This window comes from Ostrea edulis, chromosome 3 (genome assembly GCF_947568905.1).
Source record: "Ostrea edulis chromosome 3, xbOstEdul1.1, whole genome shotgun sequence".
NCBI lineage: Eukaryota > Metazoa > Mollusca > Bivalvia > Ostreida > Ostreidae > Ostrea > Ostrea edulis.
The window spans coordinates 83,140,368-83,152,581 of record NC_079166.1 but is presented as its reverse complement, the minus strand read 5'-3'; the positions used below and the strand labels follow the sequence as shown (position 1 = coordinate 83,152,581).

At 38.5% G+C, this 12,214-nt stretch overlaps 2 protein-coding genes across 3 annotated transcripts in view; both read left to right on the top strand.

Annotated features, from left to right (window-relative positions):
* LOC125673014 (uncharacterized) overlaps positions 1-4,002 on the top strand; it is a 6,379-nt gene extending 2,377 nt beyond the window's left edge. The window contains exons 1-2 of one of the 2 annotated variants that reach the window (XM_048909260.2): positions 510-2,556; positions 3,353-4,002. In XM_048909260.2, the coding sequence (XP_048765217.2) occupies positions 1,504-2,556; positions 3,353-3,574 (1,275 nt within the window). In that variant the 5' untranslated portion in view covers positions 510-1,503 and the 3' untranslated portion in view covers positions 3,575-4,002. Of the gene's footprint in view, positions 1-509; positions 2,557-3,352 lie in introns of those variants that run through there. The other variant, XM_048909261.2, reaches the window with a different exon arrangement.
* A 747-nt stretch (positions 4,003-4,749) lies between these two features.
* On the top strand, positions 4,750-7,950 carry LOC125673016 (fibronectin-binding protein A-like). Its single transcript, XM_048909263.2, has 2 exons — positions 4,750-6,489; positions 6,769-7,950. The coding sequence occupies exons 1-2, from the start codon at positions 5,314-5,316 to the stop codon at positions 6,979-6,981; spliced, it is 1,389 nt and encodes a 462-aa protein (XP_048765220.1). The 5' UTR covers positions 4,750-5,313; the 3' UTR covers positions 6,982-7,950.
* The last annotated feature ends 4,264 nt before the right edge of the window (positions 7,951-12,214 follow it).

Below are 12,214 nucleotides of genomic sequence, written 5' to 3'. Positions count from 1 at the left end.
TGTTGATACTATCATTCCCCACAGCAGATTTCTCACTTAGTATAATTAAAAGACTTACAGCTGCCTCAGATCTCCTTGTATTGTCGAAATGATTATGAAAAGGGAAGAATAATTTTCACCATACACATGTAAAATAAATGCAGTAATCATTACTAACCAAAAGAAAATGTCTGCAGATTTCTCCCCTCTAAATGTAAAAAAAAGAGAGAGATACTGAATAAAACTTAATCAGAGTACTAATCCATCTCTCTCTCTCTCTCTCTCTCTCTGTGTGTGTGTGTGTGTGTGTGTATGTGTACATGTCCCTCACCCCCTGTCTCTGTGTGTGTGTGTGTGTGTGTGTGTGTGTCTACATCTCTCTCTCTCTCTCTCTCTCATCTCTCTCTCTCTCTGTGTGTGTGTGTGTGTGTGTCTACATGCCCCCCCCCCCCCCCTGTCTCTCTTTGAATACTGTAACGTATACCTATCAATAGCATTGTATCGACAGCACTAAACTGCAGATTCATTATCGACCAGTGTGTGACGTGAACAAAACCTTCTTTATGATAATGGACTGCTATAAAAACAAATCCCGTGCTCAAGATTCTTATCCTGTCTTGTCTACACCGTATTGTACACGTTACGGAATTCTGAATAGCTGTTGAATTGACACATATGTTTCTTCCTTTTTAAACACGATTGAATCTCTGTTCGGATGACTATCTGTGTGGAAAAACCTCAGCAGGGTGTTATTAATTTCCCTGGTATCCTGGCCTTAGCAACATATACACATCCGTCTTCTGTTGAGAGAAAAATCCTGTTTTTTACTTGATCCTATTATCATTTAAATGGTGCGAAACAAACAAATTCAAAATACTGTCGACATGGAATTTCAACGGTTTTGTGAAGGAGTCTTAAATTCATTGTGTTATCTTTAATTTATAGTGACATGTTGTACATGCAGATTTGTGATCGGCTGCTAGTTTGCTCGCGGCAATACAATAAGATACCGTGAACTATTTCGATAGAACACAAAATCATGTCTACCTGGGAAGAAATTTATGAGGAATCCTCGGAAGCTTCTGTGGGGGAGATGATTCAAAGACGTGCCGCCATGGAACACGACGGCTCCAGAGGACGAGGGTCACGTGACGTCGGGGTTCAGATGAGAACTCATTATGTACTCGACCCATATCGACATTTTTCAAAAGTTCGAGATGTCGGAACACAGACTCGAGAAAATGCCAACAAGGTGATCTATAATCCAAGAATTCTATCAAACTCATACTTAGAGGCGGTTCAGCAGAAAAGACAAGACAGGGATTTCTCTTTTGTTTATGATCTCAGAGAGCATGATTTGTACCGGATAAGAAAATCAAGACCGGATGTGGATATTCCCCAGAAGTAAGTGATTCTGATTCACTCTCTTCAAGATCCCCTAACGACTTGTCTGAGACTGGTAGTTCTGTTAATGTTGAGGGATTCTATAAAGCGTTTAGAGGAACGAGAAATGTGGGTGTTCAAATGGACACTAAGTATTTAGTCCAGGAGTCACGACCGAAGTCAGTTGTCCGGGATGTTGGAATCCAAACTAAACTCCCTTCATTATATGCGCCATCTGAAAGTGAAATGATAGAAAAGTTATGGCAAAATAGACTACCCTTATCCAAAAATGTCACATGTTCCCTTACGTCATCATGGCGTCATGGATCCGAGCTTTCAGAGTCAGAGATGAGTTACATGTTGGGAAATGAAACGAGGAAATATGGCTCTGTACCTGAACGTTCATTGAAAGTGAATGAAAAACTTAGGAGAAATGATATTTCAAAAGAAAGAGGGGTCTTAGACAGAACCAATTACTTGATTGTTCACAAGAACAAAAATGAAAATACTCAGTATAGAAAAGACTTGATAAAACAGAGGAGTTTTCGGGGAAAAGAATCAAAGAGCAAAACACGTGTTAAGGAGAGGCCAAAATCTGGTACTTTGTCTGAGGTGAGCACTTTCAGCAAATCATCAGACGGACAAAGTCAAATAGAGGACAAACACAGACGGCGGGAGGACAGATTCCAACTCACAACTTTTGAATACTTGGGAACAGAACAACTGCCTGCACGGTTAAAAAGCGAGAATATCTCGATAGCCATGCAAACTGAGAGTGAATGCAAAAGTCTCAAAGTGTTCCGAAAACCCTTACCTAGGCCTAAAAGTGAGTGGACTCGCGATTGTAGACCACTCAGTAAAGGCAAACGTAAAACTTCCCTGAGCACCAGTGATACAAGTGTGGAGGTTATGTACACAACGTCCCGGCTTACCAAAGAGAAAGATAACGTACACACACGTGAACATACCCCTACGCCAGTGGAAATAGTCCACGGCAGCCACCACCCTTATCGGCCTAAAGAGGATGCCAAGTACTCGGAAGATAGGTCTCAGACAGAAAAACAATCTTCAACCAAGACATACTTTGATATTGAGGACGGTTTCAAGTCTTCTGAAATTGGTCCTGAGCCCGATGTTATACCCGCTGAGCTCACAGAAAAGCCCGCTTTCAAACCACGACCTCCAAAAGCGAAGGTATTGTAATGCTGAATATATCGTTTGTGTTTGAATGTTGATTGACGGCGAAGATATTTTATTCATTCCTGCTGTTGGTTGATAGGCCTAGTTTTGGACTTTGGCATATACCGTGAAGTAAATCACCGCAGGATATGTAACCGTGATTTCTAATGACAACTGCTGAACGAAGGAACAATCGTATCCTATTTCACAACTCGCTTATCTGTCGTGTGCAGAGTTATCGAACCTTAATTTCAGCTTATCTACTGACCAAGCTTCCGCGCGCCGTTTCAGTCACAAACGTTAAATGAGAGAGAGAGAGAGAGAGAGAGAGAGAGAGAGATCGAGATCACAAAGTGTAGATAGTTTGTATACCACAGAATGTGTGTGTATTTTGAGATGTTCAAAGGAGAATAACTCTCCTTGCTTTATTCACTTACACTTATATACATTTCATATATATATATATATATATATATATATATATATATATATATACTAGAGGTGTAAACCGATTACACATTAGATATTATCTATAAAGTTTAATTAATACCATTTAATTGAACAGTGCATTTCATATTGGCAGAGTGAAACAGCTGTTCATAATTCCAGCAAAATATGTGATAAATTGATCAATGGAAATAAAGTTTGAATTATCAGCGAAACTGACAGCCTTCGCATTAATAATTTACGATACTCAGATTGACTTGGTGATTCAGTTTTATAACCTCATTAGTCATATATAGCAGACTTGAGGTAACATATCTTTTTATGTATTTTACTACGTGTTTATTCTTTTTTTTTTTATTGTCAGGCCCCACCCCCTCCAGATGTCTTGATCCGTGTTGGTGGAGGCTGGATGAAGGAAGAACATCATCTGATACAACACCGCCCCCTACACCGGAAGTTACAGTCTACATCAGATCGAATCCCTTTCATTCGTTCGCAGTTTCATCACAACCCCTCTAAAACTCCGGTGATCAACAAGCAACGGAAACAGACGGATAAGATTCGATTTGCGTCTTTCATTCCCTAAATTCTAATTTTCAGGAGGAAATTGAGCAACTATAATTATCTATCTATATTGACTCTAACGGCATACTGTTGTATGAATATAAAATATAATCTTATTTGTATTCCTTTTGTCTCCATAGAGCTATAGTATTGCAACTACAGAATGTAACATTGTCTCTATATAAATATCATAGCCATATAAAAGCTACTTGCATTTAACTCAGTCGCATATTAGGAAAGCGTATTTTATCATACATAATATGCAGATGAAACAATATCAAACCAATCAGATTATTTTGAAAACGTGGATAGAGAGAAATGGCGGATGGAGTATACTTATAATCTATGCTTATTTATTTAATGATGCTTATAATGGAGGATGAAATATACTTATAACCTCTGCTATTTATTTAACGATGCTTATGAACAGTAAAGTTTTACAACACTTCATTAACTGTATTTTCATGTTGCTGTGTACTTGTACACTGTATGAAATGAACTTGCTTAGGTTGAATTTCAGCTTCGTTGTCTTGTTCTGGAAATAAATCAAATCAGCATTCAGTAGTGTTTATATCGGGTAAATACATGTAGTCGAAATTCTAGACATGTACGGAGTTTATGTTGAAGTATTTACTTCACATATTCATCACATAGATAGCTGTAAGATGTACATTTCTGATGTTGATATGAATAACACACACCGTTAAAATGGTTTATTTTCATGAGATACTAGATATTGATGATTTTGACTGTTTCAGGCCTGATAAGATACCGGTATATATATTTTTTGACACTAGATATTGATGATTTTGACTGTTTCAGGCCTGATAAGATACCCGTATATATATTTTTTGCGTGTAAAACATGTACGTAAATGTTTTATTTGCTTTTTTCCGTTTTGATACATCATTTTAAAACTTGTGAAATAATGTACATAAAATGTACCTAGTGAAAAAATAGTTAGTGACGAGTGTACAGTGTACACATAGACCCTGCTAAGTATTTATAGACTGAAAATAAATCTGAATGCATGCCCAGTATGGAAAAAAATCTGTTAATTACATGTACTTATTTGATTTAGTGGCCGCATTGATTATATTCGTGTGATATAAAGCCATCATCTATAAAATATGCGACCCCCTGTAGAAGCTCAGGTAATCCCTATACAGGAACGATGCCCAATTGACTCAGGTGAAAATTACAGGTGTATGTTTCATTCAGCGTTATCATCGATCACAGCGTGTCACGTGTCGCATGTCGCTTCCCGTAACTACGACAACATCAATATCTAATATGGCGACTTTATTTTTAATGTACCAATTGTATTAGGTGAACATGCATCTATTTTGAAATAACTAACGTGTGTATTCAGCATTTCGAAAGTTAAATCTTTAAAAACTGGTTTTTCGCCTTTCAGAAGAATTAAGTTTTGGATTTAACACTGGCGAATGTTTACACGTGGTATGTATATTGTAGGTGGAAATTGAGGCTTTTATTTCACGGAGTTTTAAACTGCAAACAAAATTATTCCTATGTACAAAGCCGAGGGGTAAACACCGAACTCGATCGTCATGGGTGATTCGCAATCACAATACAAATAGCTAAAACCAGCACCGTGTCTTGTCATCGAGTTATGGAGTAGATAATTGCTTGGATTCTTATCACTGTGTGCGTTGCTTTGTTTTTGTAAAGATCTCGGTGTTGATTTTATGTAAAAAAGCAGAGGTAGAAAGTGAAAGGAGTAATTGATTACACGTAGAAATGCCGGAGCAACGGGTCTACGCTTCTCGTCAGATCATGAAAAGAACACTTCCACCGACACCCAGTGAAACGGAGACAGAAACGGATACAGAGACAGTGACGTCATACTGCAGCACGTGCACGCAGACGACAGCAAGTACCAACATCATTGATGACCGGAATAGGGTCATACATCGAAGGGTGGTGAAAAATCCTCGGATTTTACGCACAGTCATAGAAAGACCCCCGCGGGACAATTTGAAAGGCTCAAGTAAAGGGTATGTGAAACCTATAGAAAACTCAGCGGAAACGAAAGAGTACCTACTCAAGAAACATTTGTCAGATTCGGCTAAATATTACAGTAACGGAATGGAATACTCTAATTATGAGAATGTGAATATAGTAAGAAAACCTGGACGGAGACCTGGGTCTGCTTCATCTATCCGTGGTGTTCGGACCGTCCGAACTGTTGCGAGCGCTACTAACCCGTCTGTCCAGCGACGAGTCATTGTGCGCAATGCCGATGGTGTTCACGGGACATTCGATGATGGATACGTTGCAAGACATGTGATACGTCACGTTGAGAGAGACGAACCCAAGAAAGTGGTGGTTGTGCGGCGCCCGGTGGTATCAGCGGAGCGCGAGGGCAGGGTAGTGAGGCGGATTATCACTAGAAGCCGACCAAGTTCATATAACGGACGAGAGGGAAATGAACCAATTATAATTCGTCGGGAAAGACCAAGTTCTTACCATGCTGGGATGGCGGATGAATATGAACCGGTACAACAAGACGAGACATCCGTAACCGAAGAGGAAAGAGAAAAAGTAGTCCGCGAATATCGTCTGCAAAACAACGAGTCTAGAGCGGTAAAACAGCTTGAAGGAGATCGTTGGGTAGATGAGTACGAAGTTCCAGATAAAGAAGTCCGAAATGTCGGAGTGCAGATGACGACAAACTACGTTGTGCCTAAACCACCGGAAAAAGAGAGTCGTACAATAGGTACACAAACCAAAGTAAAGAAAGAAAAACCACCGCCCCGGGAGCCAACGCCACCTTTACCCCGTATCCCCACCCCACCTCCCCCTAAACCCAAGAAGACGAAAATCAAACCGCCACCACCGAAAATACAGACACCGGAACCAGAACCGGTCCCTGTAAAACCGAAACTTCCGCCTCCTCTGCCGGTTATATACAGGGTGAGTGAAATAAAGTTTTTAGCATGTTACGTATTAATCGAATTGTTTATTATATTATATATAAATCTGATATTGGTAAGTTACCGTGGATCAATGGTCGTATCGATTGATTCAATTGTATATTCTGTACATATGCACCTATTTGACAATATTTTGATACGAAAAGTTAGAATGCAAAAGGTAGGATATAGCTCAGAAAAATAATGTTCAATGTACATTTGTATAATGAATGCATGAAATATTAGTAATTGAATTATTATATTAATTTTCCCGTTTCAGAAGAAAGCCCAGCATCAATACGTGCGTGTTGGGGGTGGATGGATGAAAATTGACCATTATCGAAACCACCACGTGCCTTTGAAAATTAGCGAGCACAGGAGACAGGCTGCAAATAACAAATTCCTGTCCATCAAATATCGATATACCAAGGACAAGAGAAAGACACCAGTAGCATGGGCAAAATACAGGTCTAGAGTAGCAAACGAATCATGATGACGAGGATCCACATCGCCCTCGGCCCCGGTGCTCGGGCGATTACACGGACGACGAAAGAAATCGTATATATTCGAGTTTTAGTTTGCGCTTAGGGTACGTATAGGAATTAGACATTTTCCCTCCTAACAATCTCCAATCTTGTACTCTATCCAGACACCCCGACCGAGCTACACTGTACATGTACAATGTGTACGTGCACAGCGAAAACTGGAGCAGAGAGTGCGCGTTTTGTATACTATATGAAAATGAGATTTGTAACGGGACAATCAATTAACACATTTTTTAAGATGTTGAAATCCACGTAGAAGGTCAAAGTAATAAGTACAATTTTCGAATGTAGTCGTTATTAATCAATAGCATCTGTTATATAGTGTTTCATCTGTCAAAGTGTTCCATGTCGCAATTACTGCGGTACAAAGTGTTCCATGTCGCAATTACTGCGGTACAAAGTGAACCATGTCGCAATTCCTGCGGTACAAAGTGAGAAATGTCGGAATATCTATGTAGTGTGGTAAGGACTTGACATCTATACGCGTAGTGATGGCAGTGTACAAAATGTTCATGTGTATGGATGGATATATATGGATCTAGATGTGATAAAGCTGAAGACAATCAATTGACTATCCAAACATTGGGTGAACACGTGGGTAATGCGAACTGCACGTGTATCGTACTGAAGACGTCACAAAAGGATAACTCGAGATGAACTGTTTTTCGAGATCTGATGAGGACTTTTTTTCCCCATTTTCTGTGATATATTTGTTCGTAATTGACTGAGAGTATTTCGCTATTTAAGATAGGTGTATTATGGGAGCCCTGCTCGGTAGAGTATGTAATCATTTCACTTCTAGTCAACAGAATAATTGACAGTAGCTATTTATTATACATTCTGAGTTTCCCCCCAACTTTTAACATGTACATGATATTATAGTTATTTTTTATTTGTCATTAAAAGTGTTATCTTAATGCTATCATTTAATTGTGTTGATAAAGAAGTCTGATTTAAGATACTGGCGTGTGAAACATCCATTTATAAACAGCATACTTGAGTAAAACAATTAAATTTAAAAACATAAATAACATGCACAGCTTATTCATAAGCATATAGATCACAATGCGTGTCTGTGCATTGTTTCGAACAAGGCAGAATTGAACATAAAGTAAGCATTATTCAAGGTTAATCCCATGCATGATACCACATCAAATTCATGCTTTGACAATGTCATTTAGTTACTAGAATTTCGCCCGAACTTTAAAAAACACCCTGCTGTTTTCATGTTCAATGCAAAGAATGCAGTCTAGCATGGTGAAAATGCGCCAGATTTCTTTCAGATTGAAAACATATTGTTCCAATCTTTTTTATCCTTGGGTTGACATAATTTGCACTTGGTCAACTTTCGAATTTTAAATCAATAATGTAGCCTTTCTGTCAGATTATCACACGGTGCTCAAACACGAGAGTAAACTTCAATGCATGTACCTGAAGGGGATGAACTCGTTATTATAAATTCGTCATCTATCATAATTCTTTTTAAAAATGGAATGAATTCTTAATTCGAAAAGACCTTGAAATGTGATTGCATCTTACAGGAATCTACTTAGAACGTATTTCAACCACAGGGGCTTGTCCGCGTTCAAATGTCAACAATACTTAATATATTGAAATTAAAGTATTAGCGGTAGTATTGTTTACTTTTCTTAATAAGAGTAAGTCCTCGTGATTAAGCCTAGGATTGTCTGTTTAAAGGACAAGAGGCTCGCGCACATTAATGGTCGCCTGTAGTATTCACTGTCGCAAAACCGTGTTTACGTCATCGTGAGCAAGATCAGAGTAGTCTATGATATCAAATGAAAATTCATTAAATGTTTTATGAAAGGTGAAGATAACGAATAGCGATCAATCTCATAACTCCTATAAGCATTACAAAACAGAGAGTTGGGCAAACACGGACCCCTGGATATACCAGTGGTGGGATCAGGTACCTAGGAGTAAGAATCCCCTGTCGACCGGTCACACCCGGCGTGAGCTCGATATCTTGATCTGGTAAAGAAAGTTATCCGTAGTCAAAATTAGTGTGCCAAGAATGGCCTAAAAATCGGTATGAAACAAGTTTACGTAAGTTCGACCCTATAGGGCAGTGCATAGGACAATAACGCTAGACCTGTGAGATGTCATGGATTTCACGAATTACATCGAAGATGGATTCGAGGAGTTTAGAATTTTAAAGAAATATGTGTATCGTTTTGCACTATATTTGAGTCATAAGTGAAGAGGCCCCATCCTAACATCAGCACCTGTGATCCAGGAGCCGTGGGGTTCACAATCCTGGTTGATGGCGCCTCCTTCCTCATTATCATTATATGTGCAGTTTGGTTGTCTTAAGTTCTTCATTACCTTAAGCTTTGCAGCTTATCAATACAATGTTACAAACAATATGAACATAAACATGACGGTGGTACATTTACTGGAGAACATATATATACGTACGTAATTACAAATAGTAAAGTCATGGGTTACATATACAACTTTCTCTTGGGATTATGCTATTATATATATATATATTTCCAAGGTTACAAAGATCTTTGAAATTTTCGGTGTTACACAATTGAATTAATTTAAACATTGGTCTTTTATAGTAATATTTCTTAATATACATTTTTCCGTAATTCTGTTTATACAGGACAAACTAATATAAAATGGTAATCATCTTCAATATCATTCACACAAAACGTACAACATCTATTAGTTCTGAATGTATTAGAATATCTGCCTGTTTCTATGGCTAAATGGTGCGAGGATAATCGCATTTTGAATATACACCTTTGCAACATTACAGGAATTGATTTTCTAAGATAACATTGAAGGTATAATCCATCAATTAAAAATTTCTAAATGGAACATTTTCTTGCATTTTCGATCTTTGAAAAAATATCTTGCTTAGCTTGGTCAAAAATTCTTTGTTGTACAGTTTGTAGTATGTGCTTATCAAAATACTGGAGCCAAATTCGTCCAAGGATAAGAGCTATGCATGAGGGAGATATATCTTTAATTCTGAATATTTAGAATAGTAGAATCCCCCTCCTCCGGTCACTGTGTAAAACTTAAGTAGAATCCCCCTCCCCACCCCCGGTCACTGATTCATTTTGATAACCAGGAGTAAGAAAGACGAATGATCAATTCGGGGTAACAATAAAAAAGAACAATTTCTCAAGGTGGGGGGGGGGGGGGGGGGGGGGGGGGGAGTTACAGGCGCGGATCCAACTTTTATTCGCCAGAGGGTGTCCATAAGACTGGGAGTCTGTAAATTCTTGGAATTTCTAAGTTTTTAACCTCTACAGTAGACAATACGAAACAATTACCCAAATTGATGCATAAGAACGAAAATAAATGCATACTAGTGTGTAAAACTTATACGGTACCAATTTTGATGCACCAGATGCGCATTTCGACAGATAATGTCTCTTCAGTGTTGCTCAAGCCAAAATTTTGAAAATTCTAAATAACGATAAACTTGTAAGAGCTATAAGGAAAACTAGAGTAAAAAAACTGGAGCCAAATTCGTCCAAGGATAAGAACTATGCATGAGGGAGATAATCCTTAATTTTGAAATGAATTTCTAAATTTTATCCCAGCAATTAAATAGACACCCGTATTTTCAAGCTAGTAACGAGAGACATAGCTACTGGGCTGTAAAGGCCCTCGGGGACTAACAGTCCACCAGCAGAGGCCTCGACCTAGGGGTTGTAATGCAAAACTTATACGGTACCAATTTTAATGTATGTGGAATATTTACGATGAAAAATCAGTTAGTTCATTAAAACGTTACTAACGGACTCCACATTAAGAACCGAATTTGCTTTGTTGTGTGTGTTTGTTTAATTCTTTTATTTTGATATATTATTCCAACCATCTCAGATTGTGGTTTTGGAAAGAATTAAATGAAGCGCTTTATTTCATTCATTTGATCTTTGTGGCTTAGCCTGTTTGAAGTACATGTAGTAACTAAAATTGTGTCACAAAATGGAGACTGATTGATTGATTTTAAGTTAGAATCTGTCACTCACATGTTTACGTCATCATTGCCGGTGGGGGGGGGGGGGGGTGCAAAATGTAAGTCTATGCTCGGCGTCTGCGGTCTTTAAGCAGGGAGGGATCTTTATCGTGTGCACCTGCTGTGACACGGAACCTCGGTTTTTGCGGTCTTATCCGGAGGACCGCCCCATTTAGTCGCTTTTTACGACAAGCAAGGGGTACTGTGGATCTATTCTAACTCGGATCGAGACAAAATCTGCCCAGATGAATCTAGCGTATAACTACACGCAAGTACGTATCAAAAATAGGACGTGTAGCTCACAGCTGCAATCCGACGCAAATTTCTCACTGGAAATCCACGTACAGTAGTAAAACGATGAACATATCTGGTAGATATACAACTACCAAGAATTGATGGTGCCACTGCTCAATGACCTTGAGTACCAAGGAAAGGTCAAAATTTGATGCTCTTTCACAGGCACCGGTGACGTCTCCATATGATTGAAATTTTCTTGGAAGGAACATTAAACGACACACAATTAAACATGGGACCTTGAATCAAGATCATAGCCTTAAATTCTGAAGGAATATACCACTGTCCAGTACATTGAAAGGATATCCCCTCGAATCACAATAACCTTGAATTTGGCCAAATGACCTTGACGGGTTATTGCATACTATTTGACAAGAACAACGCCTGTTTAAATATCAAGAGCCCCCCATAGCCAGGCAGCGATGCCACTGCTGAAATATAGATTAATTGTTTATTTGGAGTTTACCGTAGTTTTTCAATCATATGGAGACAGGACCGATGCCGGTGTAGAGCTTCAAAGTTACACCTTTACTCGGCACTCGCGGCCATTGAGCAGCGAGGGTCCTTTAAATGCCGACTCCTAAATAAGTGACGAGACCTCGGTTAAAACGGACTCACCGCGTAAACTGATTGAGTTACGTTTTAATGAACAGTAAATAGGATTAATAAATGGGTCGCTTGAAAATCCTGTTTAAAGTATTAATTTATTATCAAGTGTTATTTCATAATCATCGTAGAACATTAAATAGGGCTACTTTTCCTTATTCAGTAATTCTGAAATATGAATATGCTAATAGAAAAGTAAAAAAATAAAAAAATAGTCACTTCATTTTCAGTTTAAGTAATATCATTTGCTCTACTCTACTAAAATATATCAAAATGTC